Raw genomic sequence first — 25,735 nt, 5'->3', positions numbered from 1 at the left:
ACATCCCTTCTCGAACTTTTAGATGATAAATTTTTTTTAATTTATTTAAAATCAAATTTCACTATTTGGATGAAAACTTTAAAATCATATATGGACTAGATTGAACTGCACTGAGCTATCTTTTTTTCATTTGTGAATCCCTTATTTACATACAAAAAAATGACAAATATGAACTATAGTTTGTGGTCAATTTTAGTTCCTAAACTAAAAGAATTGAATGATTCAATTCGATACTAATTTTTTTTCTCAACCACAATCAAACCGAATCATTATACCCCTAGTTCGATAAAAAATTGACACAAACTAATTGCAAAGTTTTCACAAAGTTGCAATTAATTTCTCAATTATTTAAGTTGTGTTTGTGTTTCGATCTTGGATGACTTATAAAAAAATATTTTCTTTTTCTTTTTTATTCAAAAATTTCTATCCAAATAAAAGATCAAAACACAGCCTCGATATTTTCGGCAAGAAATTCACAACACATGGGGAGGGAGGAGAAGGGCAATGCACTGATTAACAATAGTAATTACATCTAGCAAGCAAACTGCTAACATGTAAACCTAATTTAAAGAAGGCTAAGGTATATTTTCAGAAATGAATCCCAAAATATTGTCTTATGACACCACTGAAATATATACTTACAACTCCATCTCAATGATGGGAAGAATAAATTAAAACCATAAATAAATCATAATTGTCCTTTTTATACATCAAACAAATGGGTCACACCAAGAAAGAAAAAGGGGGAAAAAAAATGAAAAAAAGACCCATGCATTTCCCGGACATCATACCTTACAAGAGGAGGGGAAAATCTGGAAGATACCTCCTTAATGCAATCTTACGCAAATAAATATTATGAAGGGGATAAAAAATAAAAAAAATAAAATAATACAGTTTGCAGAAGAAATAACCAACTCAGTTGAATCCTGATCAAAACGCCGAAGTTGTTCACCTGAATGCTAAATAACAGATCTGTGAACCGCAAAATCTCAACTTAATATATATTCTTCTATGGGTCACGAAGGAGCGTGAATTTTCATACTTCTATCATATCAACATCCAGCCGCTTTCAAAAAGTTGTCGTATGGACTTAATGCGGGTAACCTGAAGGAATGAGGATGTTGCTGGTACTCGGCTGCACACATCATAGAAACTATACCCGCTAATGGTTTGTTTGTATTGGCAGTGAAGTTCTGGTCCAAGAAAGGATTATTAACCTGCATTTGCAATTTTATTTCAGGATATCAGGTTGATCCACAGAACATACATAACAGTAGTTTTAAAGGTAGAAGCATCAAGGAACTAGAACTTCATTACTATAAGTCCAAATTACACTTAAAGGGAGCACCCCACTACTCTCCCATCTGTGCACCAACCATTAATCCCTCCTAGTGAGTGAGGTTAGAAATGTAATTTTCCCTTTTCTGTTTACGCCATTACTTTAAATTTGATTTTTTATACATTATGAGAGTAAATTGATATTGGGTCAGTAAATATTTGTTTATTTATGTATTTGTGTATACAGTGAAGTGCTGTGGTAGAAGGGAACAGCATGCACAAAGTTCCCATATAGGTGCCCTTTTATTTCCATTTAAACTTGCTTTAATCTTGTGATGTAGGAATATCCTTGTGTTTGTTTGATGTTTAATAAGAGGCATTTGTCACTTTCTGATATTAAATTCCGTATTTTTTCCCGATCATCAGTGCTAAAATCACTACATGGAATACTAAATACTAGTGCCAACATGATAGTCTAGATAACATTCTCTACAATATTATTGCCAAGATAGAATACGCAAAGAGACAAAGCAATCAGATAGTATCATACAAGCCTAATATGGTATGAAGACGGTGAGCCCAAGTACCTACACTAGTTTATAGTATATACAGTTCTACCTTATACACACATATACATAAGTATCCATAATTATGTATGTTCATTGTGATTTTGAACCTTCGGTATTCGTATTTCATTATTTTGGGAAGGTCTGTAAGATATTCTTAATTTAAATGCCTGAGCCTTGCATACCATTTCAAAAGCATTGCCTTTTATATTAATATGTGATTTAAGCAGTAAAAAAAAAAGTATATAAGAAGTAAAATATTTTTCATGTGTGTGACGGTTGGAATGTACTGAATAAAGAAAGTACCCCTATGAAATCCTGACCAACATGAAGGGCATGATGAGCCTGCTGCACTCCATCATTATTCTGTGAAGTCATGCTCAGCATATTTTCCTGCCTGTGCTGGGCGTTCATCAAATAGGACATCTTCTGCTGCTTTCCCATTAGAAGTGCTTCACAGTGACCGGCCATTTCCTTGTAAGACACATCAGACGCAGTGCACACAGAGATTCGCCCGACGTGGTGTGCTGTCTCCAAGACCTGTGTACATTCAGAAAACTCTTTTAAGTAATTCTATAATAAACTGTTTTATCATAAGCAATTGAGAACCAAACCAACATGGCTAAATTGTTTTACAGCTAGTTCTGGGCTTTGTTGTATGTGATTGTAAATATGATTCACTACACACCAAATGTCAAAATGATTAATGATAAATAAATAAAAAAATTGTAAAAAAAAAAAAAATTCATTGGCATCATAGACACATTGGATAGGTAAATACCCCATATCATTTACATTTAAAGTGAAGCATTCAATATGAACTTGAATGAATTTTCTAACGAGTCTTAAAAACAGAGGAAAAAAGAATTCAAGACCTTAATTTAACTGTCATATTGGTCCATAAATGGATAATTTTTAGTGCTATGATAAGTTGCAGGCTAAGAAGTACGGACACTTCTAAGAAAGTGACGTATTCGTGTCGTATCCGTGTCGAACACTGACACTCTTAAGTGTGTATCTCTTAAACACACGTGTCTATCGATTAAACACATATGAAACTAATTATAAGTTTGAACAAAATAACTTAAGATACAATAATAAAACAAAAACCATATAAATTTATAGAAATTAGTATCATATTACATTTTTTATTATTTTTGAATGATATATTCATATATATAATATATAATAAATATATAAAATTATATATTTTATGTGTGTCCCCCACGTGTCGTGTCCTGCATGTTTTGAAAATTAGCGTGGCGGCGTGTCCATGTCGTATCCATGTCGTGTCATGTGTCCGTGTCCATGCTTCTTAGGTTGCAGGCGATAAGGGAAGAATTTCAAGCATATTCGTCTTTTAGGGGGCTCTTCATTAAAGATTGCTTCATGTACCATTGTAAAGAAAAAGGCATTGGGTAAATTTTTTTAATCAAATTGAACTTGAATTAGATGTGAACCAATTTCAGTCTAGCAATATCCTCGTGAGATCATCTTTTATTATTCCCTTCCTACTTACTGAAGCAAAAGCAACCAAGTAATAGAAGATGCAACAATGACGTACAGATTCTAGAAGTTGATTGACGCTCAAGAGATCAGAGGTTTTGATGGCCTGCTCTGAATTATGTTTGGCTTGAGTTTCAAATGACTCTGGAAGAACTTCATCGTCTATTGTAAAAATTGGACCAGCCTGCACATTAAAAATGAGAATAATCAAATCTCGATAGTCAATTTCAAATAGTAAAGATCAAAGGTGATTACCTCATCCGTAGAATTGTGGTCATTTGATTCAAACTGATATACCATTTGTGGAGTGTCTATGAACTGCGCTCCGAGAGGACACCCATCATCAGGTAAAAATTCATTGAGCAACTGATCCCTTATAGTGGACAACTGAGAACGCCAAAAAGAAGTTTAAAGTCACTAACAACATACTGTACAAGTATATGCTTTAATAATTAAAATAAGTCCTAGAAAACTAAAAAGCTAGCTTATTTTTTCTACTCATGTTTGTATTTTCTGATTTATTTTCAATTTTGAATCAATTTTTTATTTTTATTTTTTAAGTCCGTCGTGACTAGACCATTCTAAAATTTACAAAATTTGAGTCAATTTTGAAAGAAAAAAAGTTAACTAAAGACAAAAATAAGCCAAATTATATATAATTACGAAAATTGGCTTATCTTTGTATTTTCTGTTTTTTTTTTTTTAGAAAAAAAAATAAAATAAATTTAGGATCGTCTAGTCCAAACGAATTTAAAAAGTAAAGAAATTTGACATAATTTTAAATAAAAAAAATACTAAACACAAAAATAAGTCGAACTAAAAAGTCAAAAAAGGCAACTCCCAAAAGAAGCCAAAATTTTACATCTGATGATGACTTATCCAAATTCTTCACAATCACAGATGCCAAGGATTCCCTAGACTGGTCCTCTGTGATTTTTATTTCTGAGAGAGATTTTGAAGCAGAACTATCATCCTCCTTAGATCCGTAAATAGTTTTGGAAAGGTGAGAACCAGTGTGAACTGCCTGTAACTTGCAATCTTCCACCAAATGCAAGAATGGATCCACCTGAGAAAATATAAACATAGTAAAGCATACACGAGGTAGTCTTCATGATGTAAATGAAAATGAGGATGCACCCAAAAAAATAAAAAACAGAAAGAATTGGCATTTAGCAGCATTGATTGCTTTAGGAAATACTTGACAAGGATATGGAAATAAAACCCTTATCCGCAATGAACCACGTACCGTTTTTTCTGTAAGAGCAGCCTTGACACATGGAAGAAGGGGAAGTATACTGTAGGCTTTCGATGAAAGGATAATCATAGAAGTTGCCAAACTAAAGAGGGATCTGCATCGTGACGCTGGCAATGGCCCTGTGGAAACAACAAGACATGTCTTGGGTTGGCACAGTTGATGTCCCACTAAGTCAATCTTACTCATTCATTACATCACTATTATAACATTTCATTAAACAACAAAAATGAAAATAAAGAACAAAGCATATATATAAATATAAAAGTGATAATTTAAAAAAAAATAATAATAATAATAAGAAGAAGAAGAAGCACCATATATAGGCAAATTAAATGCAATTCCATCCAACCTACAAAAATATAAGCATAATAGTAGGTTTGGATGCTAACCTCCTTCAATGAGAGAAATTCTTTTCAAGGAAAAAGCCAGCTGAAAACTTCGGACTAGAGCCTCTTGACTGGAGTTCTGCAAACATGATGAGTTGTAATAAGAAAAGGCCTACAAACATATACAACAACAACAACAACAAAAAAAAAAAAAAAGAAAAAGAAGAAGATATTGAGGCAGATAAAGGATAATTATGCTTATTACATATGGTGAATTCACCAAATTTAACAGAATTAACAAAATCTACCATAGACTACCAGACATGTCATGGAAAATCTGATTTAACATGACTCATCCAGTGAATGAATTTCCAAAATCACTGATCTCATGGGGAGCTATATCTGATGAAGTTCCACAATAGCCTAGAAAGCTGCCATGGCACTTGTTTTCTAGCAACCAGGGGGGCAGAAAGATGGCAATGGAACAACTCCCACCTGGCAGACAATGGTTGGTCGGGATAGTTTGTAATAACTTTTTATCAAATAAATATAAATAATTGTTAAAATACTACAAAAGAGGAAGAAGAAGAAGCTGCTGTACGGTTTCTCTTATAACAAAGGCAAATTATTGCAAAGTTGAATGATATGAAACTTAAAGACGTAATGAATGTCTATCGCTGATGAATGGAACCACAATGTGAATGTAAATCATAGCAATATCAAGACGTGTTGCTGTGAGATCCCGAATTTTTGAGGTATTAATATTTTAGTGAGAGATATTGGTTACAGTTTGGTGGTGAGATTTTTAGATGAGAACCTAACTTATTTCCTTATCTTTATTTTATCTCTTTTTATCTCCACCTCATTAGTATTCATCTTCTTGTGAAATAAATTTACTTCTCTTCCTTAGTAAGCAAATCATTTTTACTTTCCTTTCTCTCCAAGGAAAGTTCATTTTCTTTTTCCCCAAGTACACCCCTTTCTTGCCCACCAAATAAACTTTATTTTATTATTTTCTTTTTTCTTTCTTTTGCCCCAAGTATCCTTGCCCTATAAATTGTGCCTTTCATATCCCTTAATTCCATTTCTTCAAAGCTCTCTCCTTCTTCTCTCTCTCTCTCTCTCTATTTTTGATTGTAGGTCACAAGTCGAGGACCGACCGACCGTCTTTGGAAGCCCACTGTGAGTAACATTCTTGTAAAGATATGTTTATATAAATTATGTTCAAACCGTTATATGATAAGATATGATTTGTTGAACTGTTATTTTGCTATGTGAACAAATGTCCTATTTGTGAATCTACTATGGCATCCACAGATAGTCCCAAGTCATGGGGGATGGCATGTAAATGCGGGTCCATGACATATCTGTGATTACGAGATCTCTTTAGCCACTTCATTGTAGTGATATGTGTTTAATCGGTATCCGGAACCGATTACTCTAATTGGAATACGATAGGATATGTTCTGTGGGATGTACTATTATTATGTTCTGATATGAGACTGATATGACCGACATGTATGATCTGTTTTCTGTATATGATATGACTTAGAATTCGTTCACTAACCTCTTTACATTAATGTTATTCACTGGGGTTTAGCTCACTGTTTTATATATATGTGTAGGTGAGCGTCATGGAGAACCAGCTTAGGGAGAGAGTCGAGCCACCCTTTAAAGCCTTACGAGTTTTGGTGCCTCTGAGTTGAGGCTAGGTCGAGAAGACCGTTGTATAGTCTGTGATCATATTGTCGAGCTTTTGTTTATATATATATGTCCATGAATGATGTTTTTGTATGTATGTATCATACAATGGGTAAATTAGCGTTTATATACATCTGAATTTGTGTATATAGATACATAGCTCAATGGACTATTTGTTGTCTTTATATTATAAACTTCCGCTAGCCCCAATTATGTTGATTTGTATAGGAAGGCCTTTGGTAATCGCGGATTACTGGCCGGTCACTTCACCGACCTTTATGGGGCAGGGTTCGGGTCATGACAGTTGCTGAGTGAATAAGGGGAAGACTAAAGAGGGAAAAAGACGAGGGAAAGATTAAAAGAGGGAAAAAAAGGGCAGAAAGAGGGAAAAGCAGGGGAACCAAGACAACATGTAAATATGGATACATGCTGATAACAAAATTGATCGAAGACAAATCTACAAAGATGAGCTATATGGTGCAAGTTTTATGCTCTAGTTGAAGGAACGAAGTCTCTACAAGGTCGAGGGAAGGCCAAACAAATTCAGAAAACTAAATTTCCTTGTTTAGGATTTTAATAGAAATTGTGATGCAGATGTGTTATGAACATAGACGTAACTTTCATAACCCAAATAATATTCTAGAAAGAGAAAAAAAAAAAAAACATCAGAATAAACTATAAAACCAAATACAAATCAACAATTACCTTGCCTCGAGAGAACAGCAACACTAGGCTATATGTATGAGCAATTGCTTCATAGTTTCCAGGTATATTTGCAGGAGAGATGGATTGTGCCCAAATTGAAGAAAGAAGGAGGCTAATCTGGCGGCTACTCAGCCTAAGAGAAGTTACTTCCTGGTATTAAAAGAATAAAACAATGGTCATATGAGCCGACAATCCAAAATATAGGTAACTTGATACCGATAAGGAGTCTCAATTAAGGGCTAAAGTCAGATCTTAAACTAATACCATGTTAAGTTATCAATTATGCCAAAAGCTTATGTTGTTAAGAAATGAGCCTAACAATGTATATTAAGCTATTTAACAAATAAGAGTTTCTAAACAGAAATGAAAATGCCAAACCTACCAAATCCTTATTTAAATTGTTGAAAGAATTTTCATCTACTGTTGGAAGTATTGGTACACTTTTGATGCTATAGACCCGACTATAAGTTGACTTGATTCTGTTCAGCATCCCGCTATTGTTGTTTGTTTGCTGTCCTTCTGTAACTAGTTTTTCTTTGTTATCAAGACTAACATTGCCCTTTGCGGAAGACCTTTCATTTCCCATCTTCCCAAACAGGGCAGCTGAAGAAGAAAAGACAGAAACAGTTCTTGAGAGAGTTCTTGCAAGATCTGCAGCACTCTTTGACTCAGTTATAGCTGAACTTGTTTGAGGGCAAACCGAAGATGGCACAAGAACAACAGCAAAGATGCGGTGAGCTCCAATTCGAGTTTCATGATCTGGATGGACCATAGCTGGGAGTAATTGATGAAATAAAGCCTCGGGAAATGCCTGAGGGGAAAAAGATAAACTCAGATGCAAGGTTGGATAAAGGGTTGAAATAACAAGAGAAAGCAATATAATCATTAAAAAAATTTAACTTCCTTGCCTTGTTTTTATATGACAAATTTGGTATAGAGGCTACGATTTGAGCAGTACGAAAAACGGCAGCAATAGTAGTTCTGGCTATAACTGTAATATTTGAGATGTTCTCCAACATCACAGCCATGGTGTCAAGAATTGGGCCTGCTTCTCCAACCTGTTTGTCAATGGCAATTCAATATCAAATCTCTCAAAATACAGTTACAAAATTCTTTTAAAAGTTTAGGACACTTAGAACAAGTGAAATACTTAAAAATTCAAATACAAATTATAAACCAAAATGTAGCATCACAAGTATTTCCAGCTCGAGATCCAAAGAACTACAAGTCCACAACATTGCAGGTGTATTAAGGAAAATTAAGAGATAAATGATACCTTGAGTGATAACTCCACAAGGCACTCATCAACTGCTTCCCGAAATTTTCTGTTCCAATTGATTATCTCAGCTCCTAAATTTGCATCATCAAGTGAGTAATGAATGCTTTTCCGTAGGTGCCTCATTACATCTGTTAATGCACCAATTATAGCTACAGAAGGCCGGACCTTTGCAAGTCGAGCAAGGGACGTGGTAACCTCAACAATGTCAAGCTGCATATCAGGTTGTTTAAGGACATTTTTGTGGTCAAGATGTTTGACTAAAATTGAAATCCAAACGTGTGCATTTTCCCCTGCAATATCAAACGAAGAGAGAACCATGGTCATCCTTTTATCAAAGTACAACTGCAATTAGAGGAATAGAAAAGAATAGCATTAATGGAGAGAAGGGCAAGATAGCATCACAGAAATGAAGGAAAAATCTGTTTGATTTCGTTTTCAAAATCTGTTTTTCTGCACACAAAAAATAAAAAAATTAAAAACCTAAAAATTAATTTGATGAATAAAATTTTTTTAAATAAAAACACTCATGATTTTCATATGGTTATATCTTTTTTGGGGGTGGAAATAGTTTTTAAACATTTTAAAATGACTTTTTGATGTTTATTTTTTTCAAATTAATTTTAATTTTTTAAAAAAAAAATCAGAAAACAAATTCTAAAAATGAAACCAAAGTGAGGAGTTTCTAAATAACAAAGGTAACAATAATACCAGAATCATCCATTAAAAACTGCATCTCCTTGAGGACAGGAAAAGCGAGCCCAGTTTCAGCCCGCCATAAATTTCCACTATCAAAATATCGGAACACGGATTCCAGAACACGTCGTGTGGTTGTAGCCTCCTTGGCCAGCTTGGCCATATTATGCAGGCATACTCTAGACCAAAAGCATGGGTTCTCTGCATCTTCCCTGTGGGGAAAGAAAAAAGAAAAAAGATACACTTTATGATAAAAACAACAAAACATAAATGCATTCAGAGGATTTTGTGCGAAGCAATTACACTGTCACATTTACTTCGCCTTTCTCGTTCACAATCGTTCTCCAAGAAGGAACCTTCATAATGACCTCTGGTGAAGGTGAGACATGACCCTCAACTTTAAGCACTTCTTGCACCCACCGGTTCTGGTTAGCGTTTCCAGAGTCTATAGAGTCTTTATTAGGACCTCCATAATTTTCCAAAACTACTGAAACAATCTATTTAATGAAAATATGTCAAAAGCATTTTAGTGGAAGTTGTTAATTCACATGGTAATACCATATAGCCATTTCCGTAATTTCCACTATACAAATAATGTCAACACAAGTATGAGAAAATATAAGGGATATGAAAAGAATGACCAAGAAAACTAATATAAAATTTCCAAATTAGCTTTATTTTTATAATGCATATGATGCCAAAAAAAAATCTATTTGAGAGATCAAATATTCGAATGAAGGTCTGTAGGCCTGATGCAGAATTAACAACATATCCTAACTTGTTGAGAATTTTAAAAGTTGATAGCTTTGAAGAGAGTATTGGGATGTCTATCCTCCTTTTTCTGGAAGAAAACAAAAAACACAAAAACAAATTTTATTTTTTTCTCCTTGAGCAGGAAAGCAACAAATATAAGTACACATGCAAGATTATGGAACTGATGAAACTAGCTCAGATGCTTCTGCAGTGTAAAAGATTATTAAAAACCAAAATATTTTCCCAGGATGAAAGGAACAAAACAAATATTTAACCCATTAACAGTTAGATTGCCATATCAAAACCAGCACAATAACAATTGCATAGCAATTTTAATGCTAATTGTTAGAATTTCCCATCTTTACCTTCACCTACTCCACTACACACTCCACTTCACCTACCTCCACTTCACCACACACTCCACTTCACCTAACCCACTATCACCTCCAATTAATAATATACTTCAATATTGTTACAAAAAAAAAAAAAAAAAAAAAAATTTCTATACAATCTATATATAGAAGAAAATGTGGTAGTAGATGTAGTGGAGGTGATAGTGGGTTAGGTGAAGTGGAGTGTGTGGTGAAGTGGAGGTAGGTGAAGTGGAGTGTGTAGTGGAGTAGGTGAAGGTAAAGATGGGAAATTCTAACACTAATATACTTATATGGCTATAGGCCCAATTGAAAAATAATAAGCAACGTTTAATTTTCCAAGTACCAAACAAGAGATCCGACACACGAACTCAGACAGAGGGCGGGAGGGAGAGGGAGAGGGAGAGAAAGAGCTATCAACAGGCAGTCTGGCAACAAGATAAAAAGTGATAGATAAACTAGCAAACTAAAAGTGAAGCTTTTATTACAATACCACATAAGGGGAGAACTCTAAAAGGAAAATTAAACGAGTTTCATGTGCTTACATTGTCAAACTCAACGGAAATATGGGAATTTTGACCCATGAGCCAAACCTACAGCAATAAAAACATAGAGTAACAGGAAATTAACGATCAACTGGTTAAGATATACATATGTACCAAGGTTTGAGAAATAATAAACTGTGAAGGAATGAAATTTCATAAACAGAACCAAGAACCATGAGGTGTTAAAGTCCATTCGGCATTAAGGTCCTTGTGCTGTAGAAAAAACATCCTGAGACAGTTGGATAAGCAATTTGAAATAGAAACATAAATAAATAAAGATATTCTATCAGTATCTAGTCCGCCACAAGAGTACCAAGAGTAATTCTTCCCTTTAAAGGGAATGCTTCTTCTATGCAAACTCTTGTTTGAGGTTGATTAAAATCAGCATATTACTTTCTTCTAAAAAGGGAGAAAGAAAAGGAAGGAGAGAAACTAGACTATATTCTATTCCTTTACAGTCTGCTAGCCTCTTCAAAAACCTTTCTGAGCCTACCTCACTTTTGATGTCCCATGGAAAGCTATGTACAATTGAAATAGGGGCTTCACTCTAAACAAACAACTAACTAGAGGAGTGTATGTGTGGTAATAACAACTAACTAGAGGTAATAACAAACAATTTTATCTAAATATAGAAGAGATAAAGGTAACAAATAAGTGTCACCAATAGCTTCAGAAGAGACAATAAATTGGTATTTAATATATGTTTTTCTTAAAATTATCTCTATTATTTAGGTTTTTCTTTTTTCCGCTAGGCAGGACAGGTGTAAAACATACTTCAAATCCACTTCTATAGAAATTTTAGGATACCAGAAGAGGAAAGGGGGAATAGTGAAATGTTAATGACAAATCGATGGCATCTTCGTGCATCACTTGTATAGAATTTTGCACACCAATATTTCTTATCTTTATGCATCACTTATGTAAAATTTTTCTCACCAATATTGCTTAGATTCATGCATTATTATTGATGCCAAATTCCATAATCTTAGGGGAAAAACGATACCAGTGAAGAAAGGGCTTGCAGGGCAGCTGAACGAAGACGCCTTTCTCTCTCATGTTCTCCTACTTCTTGTGCTAGTTGACAGAGTTTTGGAATAAATCCTTCTAAGTTAAACATGTAAGTCCCATCTGTCTGCAAAATAAACAGATACATAAGTCCAAAGTTCAACATTTCACTATTAACTCAATTTCCGTAATTGATGGATAAACAAGAAATAACCCAAAGTAAAGACATTCCACCTCACTAACCTGATTATTTACAAAGTCAAAAAGTGTCTGGCATCCTACCATTCGCATATCATCCTGTCGTGTTTGATCCATCAGAATGTGAATGATGCTTAATAAACTACTCGCAAAGAGAGGCCTGTCATATAGTCATGGATTATAATGCAGATACGTAAGTATATCCAACAGAATAGGAGCATAAGATATACATCAAATCATGTTATCCATCAATGATATCTCTGCTTGCTCCCCACTACTGCCTATTGAACTCCATTACATCAAGCATTTTGGATATTACCATACAACATCAAACTCCAGAAAAATATTGAGTAAGAAATTTAGCATTAACAGGTTAAGATAAATAATGCCTTCAAAAATTTTTACAACAGCACCTTACACAAAATATGTAATGAAAGCATAAGAATAGGATCAACAGGAATGAACTCACATTTGCTCCTTGCAAGTAATTAACAACTTCTTGTAAATACACATGACAACTTTTGCAGATTGAAAATTCTCAGTTCTCAGTTCCTTGTAACACCTTTGTTCAAGTGAACTTGTGATCTGTTAATCAGAATCAAAACTTACGTCAATGAAGCAACATAAACAAAATTCATGAAAATTTGGTAAATATACTGATTTATGCTGTCTGGTCCTGACATGAATAAAAATATTAAATAAATGGACTCTAGTTGATAAACACAAAATGCAAGGATAAGTCTCAGCTGAATATATCTGCCAATCAAAGTCCTATGAACATCTCTCTTGTAGGTGTTGTTGCACTTCATTTAAAGGGGACAAGGGCAAAAGAGAGAGAGGGTGAGGAGGAGAGAGAAGCGGAGGTGGCCAGAGAGGTGACTGGTTGTCTAGGGTTAGGGTTTTTAGTTGGTTAGGATAGGAGGAAGAAGATGAGGTTAAGGACACATTAGTCCATTTACTTCAAAATTTGATAAAAAAAAATTTCATGTTAAATTCTTGAAATAGGCACATAAATCATGCTTCCAGTCAATTTGAATTGATTGTTTAACAGTATGGAGGTAAAGTGTAAAATTGCCAAAACCACATGAGGGGTCTTTGGGTATTTTTAAATGATAGGGGAGTAAAGTGCTACAAGGCCAAATCATAGGGAAATAAGATGAATTTTACCCAATAAAATTCCTAGTTACACTCCAAGGAGTTAACATCATTGATAACTACAACCATGAAATATACAAAACTCAACCCATTTTTTCATTAATACATTGAAGACAAATTACAATCTTAAGGTGGTTACTCAAATATGAAGCACCTCGGAGCTAAATTAATAAGGAACCTACTTCATGAAAAAATACCCTTAACAAGGTGAGACTAACTGCATCAAAGTGGTTGAAATTAAACTCAAGAGTCAATTGAAATATAAACACAGAGTAAAAAGTTCAATAACTTTGGTTTACGTTCAAGATGTTACAAGGACAGTTACTCATAGAACAACAATTCAAAGTGTGTCTTCACCAATCAAAATGCCAAGTTGTATCAATAATGTCATATAAACAAATAATTGCACATACTTAAATGATGTGATGGGTTTCCCATTAAAATTCAACATTGAACGAATGAGACAAATCCCATAAATTTGGGACTCCACATGAAACATATAGTACCTTTGGTATACGCAAAGGATTTTTGGCAGCATATTCACACAATTTTCCAATCTTCCGGTCATTTGGTTCTTCTTCCTATAAAAATAACACCATAACAAATAGGATTTTCCATTTCAAACACTTCATGCAAAAAAAAAAAAAACATAATAATGTTGAGCATACTGAAGCTGCAAGTTGACCTAGCTCATTTAACAAATGACTAACTGTTTCAGATGGAACATGCTTGCATGATGAAGAAAGTCTATAGTCAGTTCAAACACAAAGCAAAACTTTGCTTATAATAATATCAAATGGGTGAATGTTACAAGTCTCGAAAACATCTGCCTTCTATCCTGGATCAAGTGAACAAAATAACATAAATTGATCTTTCAACAAAGATTAGGAAGTACATAAAGCACAAAGACCTAACCTGCGATTTGGGAAAAATGTCTGCTATCATCTTTTTATACCTCTTCACGGGCTGCCTTGACCTCGCCCGCATTGCAGGGCAGAAAAAACAAAGATTACCACATACCGGCAAAACCTGCCTCGAAATTACTCCGGAAACAAGGCTCATTTTGAATCCCGATTATGTTCAAATCACAGACAATTCTCTATTCTCTATTTCCTTCAAATAAATATGTTTTTTTTGTTATTATTATTGGCTTCCTTTCCCTTCTATTTCAATCCAAAACTCACAATTTTCGAAACCCAAAATGAGAAGGGAAAGAAAAGCTCTGGAGAACAAATGGGTACCTTCAGATCCCGGAACCAGCCTACAATCATCAATTTTGAGGCCATCAAAGCTTGAAATTTCAAAAACTCATTTCAATACATTGTAAATGCACAATGCAGGTTCAGAAATGGCAAGAATTCTGATCAACAATTGATTGAATTTGGTGATATGCATATCACATATATCATATAAATGTGATGAAATTGAGTTGTGGGTTATGAAGAATGAATGTACCTTCGGATCAAATTCTGAAACAGAAGACCGGAGGCTGGTAATCCCGTCAAAGGGTTTCAACCATCGACCGAAACTCCAGCACCGCGAAACTTTTCTGATCTCTCTCTCTCACATTTAATAACTACCTTCCTACCTTCTCTCTCTAAAAACTCTATTCCTTTCTCTGTTTCTACATATACAAATACAACTGTCCCTGTACTTGGAAAAAAATCAGTTTCCTTGTCAAAAAAATGATGGGAATGGGGATGCTTTATTTGGAATTATGATAAAAGATGAAATTACACCTGTGTTTTTTTTTATTTATTATATTTTTATATTTATAGAAATTTATTTGATGACATAGATTTAAAATTTTTCACCTACTCATTCCGACAGCCAATTAAAAGTGTAATTAGAATGTGAATATAATTAGGTAACATAGTGGTATAGAAGTTAACGGTATCTAAATATATCTTAAAATATTATTCGACATCTCATTTTTTATAATATTTTTTAATTCTATCATAAAGAATCAAATTAAAAAATTCATTTCTCTTTATGTGCCATCGTGTCTTCTCTTTTAATTGGCACCGCCATCCTAACTCCATTCTAATTAATGCCACACTTCCCGCCCCTCCCTTGCCCCACCTCCTCCACATTTTTCTTTTTTTTGTCATTGTTGTTGCCTCTTTTCAATTGTTACCCCTTTCTTTATAGTAAAATCACCATTAAAGAAAATCAAAGGTAAATTTATTTAAGATGAAATATGTCAAAATTGTGCAAAATAATATATATATATATATATTAAATACAAAAGTGGTGAAAAGTGCAAAAAAGAAAAAAAATAACAAAACAAAACAAAACAAATCAAATTTTCTGCACTACTTACTCGTACCAACCAACATCAAAACTTGGCCTTCAAAATTTTTTCTCATGAATGTAGTTAGTTGTTATCTCACTACTCCATTTTTTGTAATTTTTTTACCAAAAAAATTCATCTTAATTAAATGCGTTATCACCTCCAATTTTTATTATGATTTTTATTTTGACCAAACGGACCCAAACAAACATGCAGGAGAAATAAAAAAAGGTATACTACGAAAATATTATAGACAACTCACTATTGTGTTTATAACAGACATATATATTGAGAAAGTGGTTAGATTCATATGGTTAGTGGTATGCATGCAATCCTCATCCACCTCATGTCATGTACTTACCAAATATGTGAAAAACAAATTCATGAAACACAGAATCGATTACAATCACATAAAAATAAATGAAGTAATTTGAATAAAATTATATATTTTATGACAAATTCCACTATTGATATTCATGAATAGTTGATACATGAAACAAACATCTTTGAATCATTCCATTCCAAACCTTTAAGAAAATTTAAAACATCTGATGCTTCCTCTGGTCTCCAAGTCTTGGCCACAATTAATACAAATTGAAAACAACATAGAATCAACAACCACCAAGAAATAGTAAACTCAATTTGATATCCTCAAAGTAAATTTGAACATTTTCCCACAATGTACAATCAATTTAGTTCGTATTTGAACTATCATCTTCAAAAAATCTGTTGTCAAATATGGTTTCTAAGCTTTAGAAGTTCCTCCATGCTCTCTCTCAACATGTTCCACAAGCGCCACTGGATCACGAAAACCTCTGCTACACTTGGGGCAGACATCGATGCTGAGCTTCATAACACCAGTCCTTTCATGAACTCTCTCCACATGCTCCACCAGAGTCGTAACCGAAGAAAATGTTGCGTTGCACTGCGGACACCGCTCATCCTGCCTGCTTGCATTCCCGCTACTACCACCACTGTTCTGCCCTGTTCCATCCCTTACAGTCTGCAACTTTTGGCTGAACTCACTACTCAATTTCGCCATCCCAGCTTCAGCCGTGGCTCGAAAGCTTGAGGCTGCGCTGAGCAAGCTTGAAGACCATCTGGATGAGGATGTTGGTGGAGCCCGGCTCGGCTTTGGCTCTTCTTTTCTACTCAAAAAACTCAAAAACTGAAAGGCTGTTGCTTCGGGTTTCTTGGGTCCGGGACAGCTGTGGTCAGGTCCAAACCGATGCTTCAAGCAATGTTCGATAGTACAGTCCCGACACTTAATTGTGTTTGAGAATGTTAGGATCTCTCTGCAGCCACGGACAGGACATTTTCTTTTCTTGGTGGCTTTCTCGTAGTTTGATGGGTCACAATCAGTGTTAACATGCAATTCCCAAGAAATGTTTGGGTCTTGATCGGGCATCAAGCGAACTCCTTTTGCACAGAGTGGGCAGATAACAACGGTAACATCATTTTTGTTGCCATTTGGACATTGGTGTTTAACGTAGCTCCGGTGCTCTAAACAGAATACCTGTGAGAGATTTGGAAATCGTCGTCAGCAAAATGGAGAATAAGAAAGTTCCAATAGAAAATCAACAGAATAATTTGCGGTGAGCAGGTGAAAGAAAGATGACAAATCCGTGATGGAGGAGTTCAAAAGTAGAAAACATTGAAATCCATGAAATCAATGTAGTATAAAAGCTCTCAACAAGCACAAACACATACACGATGCAGACATGCATAAAAATTTTCAAACAATACAAGACATGACACGTGAAAAACACGTGAAAAACATATAATTTTACATAGGGCAAACTTCACTTTACCCCCTGTGATTTGGGCCAGGTGCAGATTACCCCCGACATTCGAAAATCACCATATAACCCCCACGTGATTTATGAACCAAAATGCACCATTAGTTTTTCTATCTAAGATAACGGGCTGTGGGAGTCACACACCTATATAGAGAGTATGTCTACTTTTAGGACGAAAATGCCCTTTATACATCTTCAAATTTACCAAAGAATGCCATTGTTGAACTCTCTCTTCCTTCACCCTCATCTTCATCTTCTTCTATCTCTCTCTTTTTATTTATTTATTTATTTTTTATAATATTTCCCAATCAAAGATATATATATATATATGTATGTATGTATGTATACAGTGAACTCTCTCTTCCTTTACCCTCATCTTCATCTTCTTCTTCTTCTTCTCTCTCTCTCTCTCTCTCTCTCTCTCTCTCTCTCTCTCTCTCTCTCTTCTTTTTTTTTTAATGTTTCCCAATCAAAGATATATATATATATATATATATGTATGTATGCATATACACAATGAAGAATATATATATATATATATATGTACAGTGAATCAAAGAATATAATTTTAAATTTCTGATTCAAAATTGGGTTTGAATAATTTTAGCAAATTGTGATTGTTTTGTCTGGGAAGAATAACCCTCCATTCCAACCAAATCAGTACCTTCGCATCGCATCGCATCGCCCACCACCACATCATCACCACCATACCATATTTTGTTACAACTATTCTTGCATTCATGGGTGGGGGAACACATTCACCACCCTGCTTCTTTTCCTTTTTCTTTTCCCCTCACCTTTTTTTTTTGTTTCTCTTTTGTGAGAAGGTTAGATGGCTTGGTTTTTTTCCGTTTTTATATAAATGACCAAGCTCATAATGGGGTGATTTATTTGCTGCCATATGCTCCATCCCTCTTGGAGTCCTTGTATTGTATATGCTTTTTACTTTCAAAGGAACAAGATGAATTCAAACAAGAAAGGTTTCACAACTATCTTTGTTGTTGTTGCAGAGGTCTGATGATGTTTATCACACCGTCATTCAGATTTTGAGTTTGTTAGCTACTCCGGCACTAGCCTGAATCTTTGCTGGTTCAGGTCCGGCTTCGATTTTTGGTTTATGTGTTCTGAGTGTGGAATCGGCAGTGTTTTTTACTTTCTATCGCCGTCGTTTGGGTTGTGTGTTTCTGTGTGCAACTTTTGTATCAGAGTGCTGCAAAAGTGTTGGGCATCGCTGGCGGATCCATGTCTTCGAGTTAGCCGGCATTGTCACCAGAATATGGGAGATGGTAGCTTCATGTCGAGGTGTGATACATGGCGTGTGGGTCAACTTTTGGGTATGATGAAGAAAAAGTTTGGATAGTAAAATGTGGGTTTGATATGTATATATGTATAAAACGTGGGTATGGAGGAAGAAGAAGAGAAGGAAGAGGGGGAGAGAGGGAGAGAGAAGAAGGGTATAATTGTCAATTTACAATTTTTGTTAACAGAAGCTAGTGTGCATTTTGGTCCATAAACCACGTGGGGATTATGTGGGGATTTTCGAATATCAGGCGATAAACCGCACCCGGCCCAAACCACGGGGGTTAAAGTGAAGTTTGCCCTTTCACATATTTATTTTATGTCAAATGTTTATTCTCATCAAATTCATCAACCCTGAATATAATGCTTCAGTGAAAAATAAAACGGATATCCCTAACATGTCCCAAGTGTGTCCGAGTGAAAAAAAAAGAAGAAAAATATGACATTTCCTCTACTGTGTCCGACACATGTGTCCGACACCAATATGTGACCTCCGGAGAGGTGTTTGTGCTTCATAGGCTATACCATGCAAAAAGTGAAAAGTTATATCCTCAAATGGCACACATAACAAGACTAACATCCTAAAGTTGGTAAAACATCAATAACTATTGAACGCAGATAATGCAAAGAAAAATTGATAATAGCACACATTGACAATAGCTTGTCAAAACATCATCCTAACGTTGGCAAAACATCATCAAATGGCACACATTGATAATAGTCTGTCAATGTGAAGCATTTGCACTATAAAAATATTAACCATTTTTACCCACAAAAAAAAATAAATATGAATCCATAGATGTGCCATGTCAAATGAAAACGCCGAAACTAAAGAAGGCACTAACCATCCATTTGGTATAATATTAACAGTTGCGAAAATAAATGACTATGGTTTCTCATTTGGGTGAGAAAAGAAAATAAATAATTGTGTTTTCTCACGATCATGTTTGGATGAGTAGAAAACAAACCAAGTGAAAGAAGGATATAACTTATAAGTGAGATTTCTTTTTCTTTCTCTTGTATTTTAATGGGCAATCTCGGTATTATAAAAAAAATATAGCCAATCAGTTTGCTCCCCACCCATTTTCATCACTTTTGGTAATAAATGAAATTAACAAAATAATAGACTTATCTTTCTCACTATTTCTCACCCAATTTATAAACCAAACATGAGATAGAGTCATCTTACTCTTCATTTCTTATCATTTCTCATCAAATCACCAAATCCAAACAGGCTTTAAAGACCTGGAAAAAAAAAGGTTTGTTGTTCTTCATGCTCTAAACACTTCATTTGTAACCAGTTTTTGTTAACTGTTTGTTTTTCTTTCCCCTTCCTAAGACATTCTCTGGTAAGATATTTAGCCTACAAGTTATTGAAAATGACTGCTTGTAACAAAATAACTGTTGGTTTTTCCCCTTCACAAGTGGCCTCGTTTGGTCTGCAACACTTGTACTCTAAGGCCATGTTTGTTTGGGCGGACTGGATTAGCATTCCCATGACTAATAGTCCTAGGATTACGAATTCGTTGGATTATGTATCCTATCTTAATTAATAGTTAAGTTTAAAATAATTAGTCCGTACTTCAATTGTTTAACCAAACATCGGATTAATAATTTTATTGGACTATTAGTCCAATCCCAAGCTCATGTCTACCCAAACAAACATGGCCTAAAAGTTAAATAGTTACTTAAAAAAATAAAAAAAAACCTATAAATTATAGGGCAAATTACATATACACCTTCAAGATTTAGCTGAATTACAAATCTCCTGAGGTTTTAGAAATTACATCTCATCCCTGAAGGTTTATATTTTCATAACAAATTGCTGCATGAACTTTATTTTTATACAAATTGCCCCTTAATTTGTTATGCAAATATAACCTTCAGGAAAATTTATAATTTTTCAAACCTCAAGGGGTATCTACAATTTAGCTAAACCTCGAGAGAGGTATGTGTAATTTGTCCTAAATTATACCAAAAAATCAAAAATTCTCTTTTCTCTTAACTTTTTGCACATCTTTTCAAAACAAATCAAAAGTTATTCCAAAAGTACTAATTTTTTTTTCTCATAGTATTTTAGCCAAAAAAAAAATAAAAAATCAAAAGCTTACTAAAATAGTCAGTTTATTATTCAAAGCCATCAAGAAAGTTCAAGAACAAGGACTCGTAAACACATGATATACCAAGCTTCTTCCTCTCACCCCAAATTTCCTCATGAAAAATTCAGTGGTTTGATCAAATTGCAAGCCTCTCATAATTTCTCCTATTGTTTTGTTCCATTGTTTGCCTTTACACACAAACATGAAAATCTTTTCTTTTCTTTTCTTTTCATTACAGACAGGATTAAACAAAACCCAATAACCAGATCAACAAAAAATTCAAGATTTCAATCATATTTTCAATTAAAACCATGTCAAATGCAATCAACTATTAGAATTTGAGAGAGAGAGGGGGAAAAAAAAAGTTTTAGAGAGAGAAAAGGAAGGGGGACCTGGTGGCAGCAATCGCAGGTGAAGGGCAAGAAATCAATCTGCTTGCAATCTTCGACGGTGCAATGCTTTCCCAGATTTGGAAATGCCGGAGTTCCCATCGGAAAACAACAAATCAGAAACGATTCAAAGAAGCAAAAAAATGTGAAATTTGGATTTGGATTTCTCTGGATTTGTGCCTTGAAATTTGGAATTCGGTGATGTGTCTGAACAATTGAATCTTTCGAATTCCGCGTTGAAATTTCCGCGGAATCGAAATCGACAAGGAAGAGAGAGTCGTGCCAAGTCGCTCTCGATTCTTCTGGGAAAATATATTTATGTATTGAATGGTACAACAAAAATGTGGAGCTCTGTATTTGTTTCTCTCTTGGGCTTTTGGGCTGGACACTTAAGCCCAATGTGAAATATATTCTAAGGATTTGCCCTGTCAATGGAGCCTGATAAGCCCGAAGCTGACACATTGTTTGGGCCACGGTTGAATTTGGTGACACAGTTTAGTCCGAACTCACATTCGAACTGAGCTAGTGCCACTTGAAAGTGTTAAGAATTTATAATTAAGATCATTAAATTCGCTCACAGTAATACAATAAGAAAATTTATGATTGAGATTGCACCAAATCAGGATTTAACACTTATGATACAACATCATTATAGTTCAAATTGTTTAAGTTATTCTAAGAGTCAAGTTTGAATCTTAAATTTTAAAAAAAATTTGCAAGACGATAGAAGAAGGAAGGAAAAAAATTTCTTTTTTTTGTTGTGTGTATGTGTTTACATGGTATTCATTTTTTCTTTTCTTCTTCCCTCTACAAATCTATTCATAAATCCAAAACCTAAATACAATTTAAGTGATTTTTAGATTTTATGGACTTCAAATTTGTTACTATTCTGAAAAGAAAGTACTTCAGATCTCTAAAATTTTACCCCTAAAATTTATCATATGATGATATGAATTGCTGCTTCTCTGTTATAGATTGGTTTAGGTTTAAGAATTTACCACCTAATAAGATCTAACACCCATATCAAATCAATATAGATATGAGAGCTAGACTTGGAATAAAATTATATAGAAACTAGCAAGGACACACTACAATTTTCTGCTTGAATACACTTAACAAGGACACGTACTATAATTTTATGCTCTAATACACTGCTTCGATACTCCAGTTGGTCGCTACTCTACTTCAATACTGCACCTTGCTCGTGTGCACTACTAGCTACTCTCTAGTTCAATTCATTACAACATTCGGATAAACGTGCCTTAGCAGGTAAGGCCGGTGTCTGGAGAGATGTGGAACCATGCAACCGAGATATCCAGATTCGAAACCCAATTCAAAACCCATTTCGAATAACATGGCACCACTCCCTGCCTGCAAAAGTGGAGGCAGAGATGGCCTCACCAAGGCCTGGACACCTGAAATACAAGATAAAATATGTACATATTATAACCCACCAGATTATTATGTATTGGAAGAGAGGTGGGAGGCTAGAGCAGGGCCACACCATGTGATGCTGGTGCATTGCCATTGTCATGGGGTGAAAGGACGCAGGCGATATTGAAAAATTTATAACTAGCTGCAACCAATCTAAACATTGTACCACCAAACTCGTAGGTAACAAACTTTCCACCACTGAACCACCAAATACTAGAGCTTCTTCACAACTATTCCCGTTCAATAAAGAAAAGTCTAGCAAGCATAATGCAATTTAATTCAAAATTTAAGTAGCCGTCCAAACACATCCAAAATTGAAATTAAACATCCCTCAAAAGAAAAAAAAAGGATAACATTTCAACAAGTAATAACATATATAAAAAGTCCTAAGGAATCATTCTTAGACCCAACGACCTGATCAAGCATCTACCCTCTCTGGAACATCTTCCACATAAGTCAACTTCGAGGTGGGCTTTGCCAACAGGTCTGTGTACTCTTGGTATGGAGATTTTGAGAAGCGGGTCTCCTTCCAGAAGTCTGGGGTCAGGAACCCATAAGTCTTCAGCAGACAATCAAAAGTTGCCTGCAAATAGCAAATGCATTGTAAGCCCCCAAGCAAATTTCCAAGAACAAAATTATAACCGAGCTGCCACTAATATGAAATTAACAGCGCAATTTCCTCATAATAGATAAATTCCTGACTATAATCAGTCTCCACAGCACAATTGTCAGATCAGATCAGCACAACAAAAAGGGGAGCTATACTTCCCTGAAACTATTGAATTGATAAAGAACAAGGTAGCTAACATAAAAATTCACAAAGCATATCAAACCTCACATATAACGTTTGGCAAGAAGGGTTTGGAGCTTTTTTTGACTAAAATAGCCACAAAATAAACAAAATAAACTTTTTAACCCAATAAAACAAAACATCACATCCAACCTATAATTATTACATTCTCTCTCACAAAAAAGTCAAAAAAGAAAAAAACCAAAAGCCAAGCTTTTTAGCTCCAGACAAAAATAGCCAAAAAATCAAAAAGTCAACCGACTTCCCAAACAAAGATTTAAAGAAATATCAACATAATTGGCTCATAGAAATCACGCAAGTTACAAACTAGAAAATCTAAATCTAAAAAAATATTAAAGACAAAAACAACAGCCACAAAATTCACATCATCACATCTAAAAACAGAAACTGCAAGAAACAACTTCGACATTTCACAAGTCAAACACACTTGAGCCGTCTTTGGACACAGGCCCAGACACACTTCTTGTCATGAGCAGTAAAAAGAGTCACAAATTCATAATTACCATTATGTCAACATATTATTAGGGATAATCATCACTATGTATAAGTTGCATTATCACAATCATCACTATCCATTAATAATAACAAACCATTAAAAAATATTCTATAACATGTTAAAAGTTCTAAGAATACAACAAAATCATCTACCATTAGTTCTAACTACATTTTCATGGACAAACTCAATAAACAATTAGCTTATAGTACATAAGTTAGACCGCTTATAATACAATGAAGCATTTACAATATTACAATCCAATCAATCTAATACCCCTCATCACAAACCAATGTCAATTTATGAATACTTTTCCATATCATTTCCAATTCCACTTCTTTCCAAAAATATTTTTCGCATAAAACCATTTCATTCCCCCTACATACACTAATTCAATATACATAGAATCGTATACTGAGAAGCACAAAATGCACACAGATAAATACATAAAATACACAATCATACAAATCTGTGACTACAATTATGTCAAAATCAAAAAAATAAATCAGACCCAGTTCAAATCAGATATAGTGCTCAACAACCATAAACAAAATCAGTTCATGTTAAAGATCAAACCTTGACGAAATTTCCAAGTGTTTTCGTCGACCCACGAGAAGAAGTGAACACATCATCAATCCCAGCAAACTGCAGCACTTTCTTTGGAACCCTAGCCGCCACGATCCCCGCACCACGAGGCGCCGGAACCATCCTCACCGTCACAGACCCACACTTTCCGGTGACCTTACACGGCACCGTATGAGGCTTCCCAATCTTGTTCCCCCAATACCCTCTCCTCACCGGAATCACAGACAACTTCGCGAGTATAATCGCACCACGAATCGCAGTCGCAACTTCCTTGCTACACTTCACACCAAGCCCTACGTGACCGTTCGAGTCACCAACAACAACAAAGGCCTTGAACCGGGTTCGCTGACCGGCCCGAGTCTGCTTCTGAACCGGCATAATCTTCATGACCTCGTCTTTCAATGAAGGACCAACCAAGGTATCGATGATCTGGTGCTCTTTGATTGGGAGAGAGTGAAGGTAGATCTGCTCGAGGCTTCGAATCTTGCCGTCTTTCACCAATCGGCCGAGCTTGGTCACCGGAACCCATTTCTCCTCCTCCTCACGGCGGGGCCCGCGGCGGCGACCTCTTCCGCGGTCGCCGCCTCTGCCGCGATCGCCGCGGCCGCCGAAGCCTCGCCCGAAACCGCCGCGTTCTCCGCCTCTCTCAGCCATGGTTGGTAGCTAGGGTTTGGAGGATATAGATACAAATATGTGGAGAGAGAAATGAGAGAGATAGGGAGATATAGAGAGTGAACCCTAGCTTTGGAGGCGATGAGTTTATATGTGGAGAAAGTAGGGTTTCTGAGTGAGTTTTGGGGGTGTTTGGCTTCGAGGGTGTGAAGAGGCTATGTTTGGTTTTGGTTTTGATTTAGTTCTGTTCGGGATTGAGTTTATCCGCGTTAGAGTTTTAACCGTTATATAGCACAAAATAGAACTATGGCCACATGTACCGTTTTTATTCAAAAGTTAAGAAGTTATTATAAATTGTTATATTATTTTTTTTAGGTTTTTTTACATATCTTTTGAAAAGGCAAAAAAAAAAAAAAAACTAAAATAACTAATTCACAATACATTGTCATATTTGATTCTCAAATGTGATTTTTTATGAAATGTGAAAATAAGTAATACTTAAAATACATGGATGAGATTAATAATACATATCATATATTAGATGCAATTATTAATAAGAATTGTTAAGATTAATAAAACATATTG

At 35.0% G+C, this 25,735-nt stretch overlaps 3 protein-coding genes across 4 annotated transcripts; all 3 read right to left on the bottom strand.

Moving 5' to 3' along the window:
- Window positions 1-635: 635 nt before the first annotated feature.
- LOC114320495 (protein SEMI-ROLLED LEAF 2) lies at window positions 636-15,026 on the bottom strand. Of its 2 annotated transcripts, XM_028267558.2 has the most exons (20): window positions 14,792-15,026; window positions 14,252-14,597; window positions 13,843-13,917; window positions 12,651-12,766; window positions 12,227-12,341; window positions 11,982-12,110; window positions 10,979-11,026; window positions 9,613-9,806; window positions 9,325-9,521; window positions 8,614-8,906; window positions 8,246-8,395; window positions 7,720-8,148; window positions 7,338-7,487; window positions 4,995-5,070; window positions 4,597-4,724; window positions 4,213-4,416; window positions 3,606-3,737; window positions 3,409-3,534; window positions 2,151-2,384; window positions 636-1,217 (listed from the first exon to the last, which is right to left on the bottom strand). In XM_028267558.2, the coding sequence occupies exons 2-20, from the start codon at window positions 14,396-14,398 to the stop codon at window positions 1,053-1,055; spliced, it is 3,108 nt and encodes a 1,035-aa protein (XP_028123359.1). In that variant the 5' UTR covers window positions 14,399-14,597; window positions 14,792-15,026; the 3' UTR covers window positions 636-1,052. The 2 variants fall into 2 exon arrangements, with proteins under 2 accessions (XP_028123359.1, XP_028123361.1); XM_028267560.2 differs by lacking the exon at window positions 14,252-14,597 and having other exon boundaries at window positions 14,792-15,012.
- A 1,050-nt stretch (window positions 15,027-16,076) lies between these two features.
- Window positions 16,077-22,854, bottom strand: LOC114320496 (zinc finger AN1 and C2H2 domain-containing stress-associated protein 13). The gene is made up of 3 exons (XM_028267562.2): window positions 22,720-22,854; window positions 21,219-22,630; window positions 16,077-17,145 (listed from the first exon to the last, which is right to left on the bottom strand). Exons 2-3 carry the CDS (start codon window positions 21,675-21,677, stop codon window positions 16,375-16,377), a joined length of 1,230 nt encoding a protein of 409 aa, XP_028123363.2. The 5' UTR covers window positions 21,678-22,630; window positions 22,720-22,854; the 3' UTR covers window positions 16,077-16,374.
- Window positions 22,855-22,893: 39 nt separating this feature from the next.
- On the bottom strand, window positions 22,894-25,316 carry LOC114320497 (uncharacterized). The gene is made up of 2 exons (XM_028267563.2): window positions 24,530-25,316; window positions 22,894-23,232 (listed from the first exon to the last, which is right to left on the bottom strand). The coding sequence occupies exons 1-2, from the start codon at window positions 25,190-25,192 to the stop codon at window positions 23,068-23,070; spliced, it is 828 nt and encodes a 275-aa protein (XP_028123364.1). The 5' UTR covers window positions 25,193-25,316; the 3' UTR covers window positions 22,894-23,067.
- Between the last annotated feature and the right edge of the window lie 419 nt (window positions 25,317-25,735).

This window comes from Camellia sinensis, chromosome 10, assembly GCF_055761805.1.
Source record: "Camellia sinensis isolate YWXY chromosome 10, ASM5576180v1, whole genome shotgun sequence".
NCBI classification, from domain to species: Eukaryota; Viridiplantae; Streptophyta; class Magnoliopsida; order Ericales; family Theaceae; genus Camellia; species Camellia sinensis.
This window is presented reverse-complemented; position numbering and strand designations above follow the sequence as displayed.

What these genes read in the sequence shown, in the direction of transcription:
- LOC114320495 (XM_028267558.2), bottom strand. Translation starts at nt 14,398, where the DNA reads ATGAGCCTTGTTTCCGGAGTAATTTCGAGGCAGGTTTTGCCGGTATGT. An exon ending in GTTTTTAATGGATGATTCTG is followed by an intron (nt 8,907 to 9,324) that starts GTATTATTGTTA and finishes TTGATATTGCAG; the next exon opens with GGGAAAATGCACACGTTTGG. An exon ending in ACAATTTAAATAAGGATTTG is followed by an intron (nt 7,488 to 7,719) that starts GTAGGTTTGGCA and finishes TTTTAATACCAG; the next exon opens with GAAGTAACTTCTCTTAGGCT.
- LOC114320496 (XM_028267562.2), bottom strand. Translation starts at nt 21,677, where the DNA reads ATGTGTCAGCTTCGGGCTTATCAGGCTCCATTGACAGGGCAAATCCTT. An exon ending in CCTGCGATTGCTGCCACCAG is followed by an intron (nt 17,146 to 21,218) that starts GTCCCCCTTCCT and finishes AATCTCTCACAG; the next exon opens with GTATTCTGTTTAGAGCACCG.
- LOC114320497 (XM_028267563.2), bottom strand. Translation starts at nt 25,192, where the DNA reads ATGGCTGAGAGAGGCGGAGAACGCGGCGGTTTCGGGCGAGGCTTCGGC. An exon ending in CACTTGGAAATTTCGTCAAG is followed by an intron (nt 23,233 to 24,529) that starts GTTTGATCTTTA and finishes TGCTATTTGCAG; the next exon opens with GCAACTTTTGATTGTCTGCT.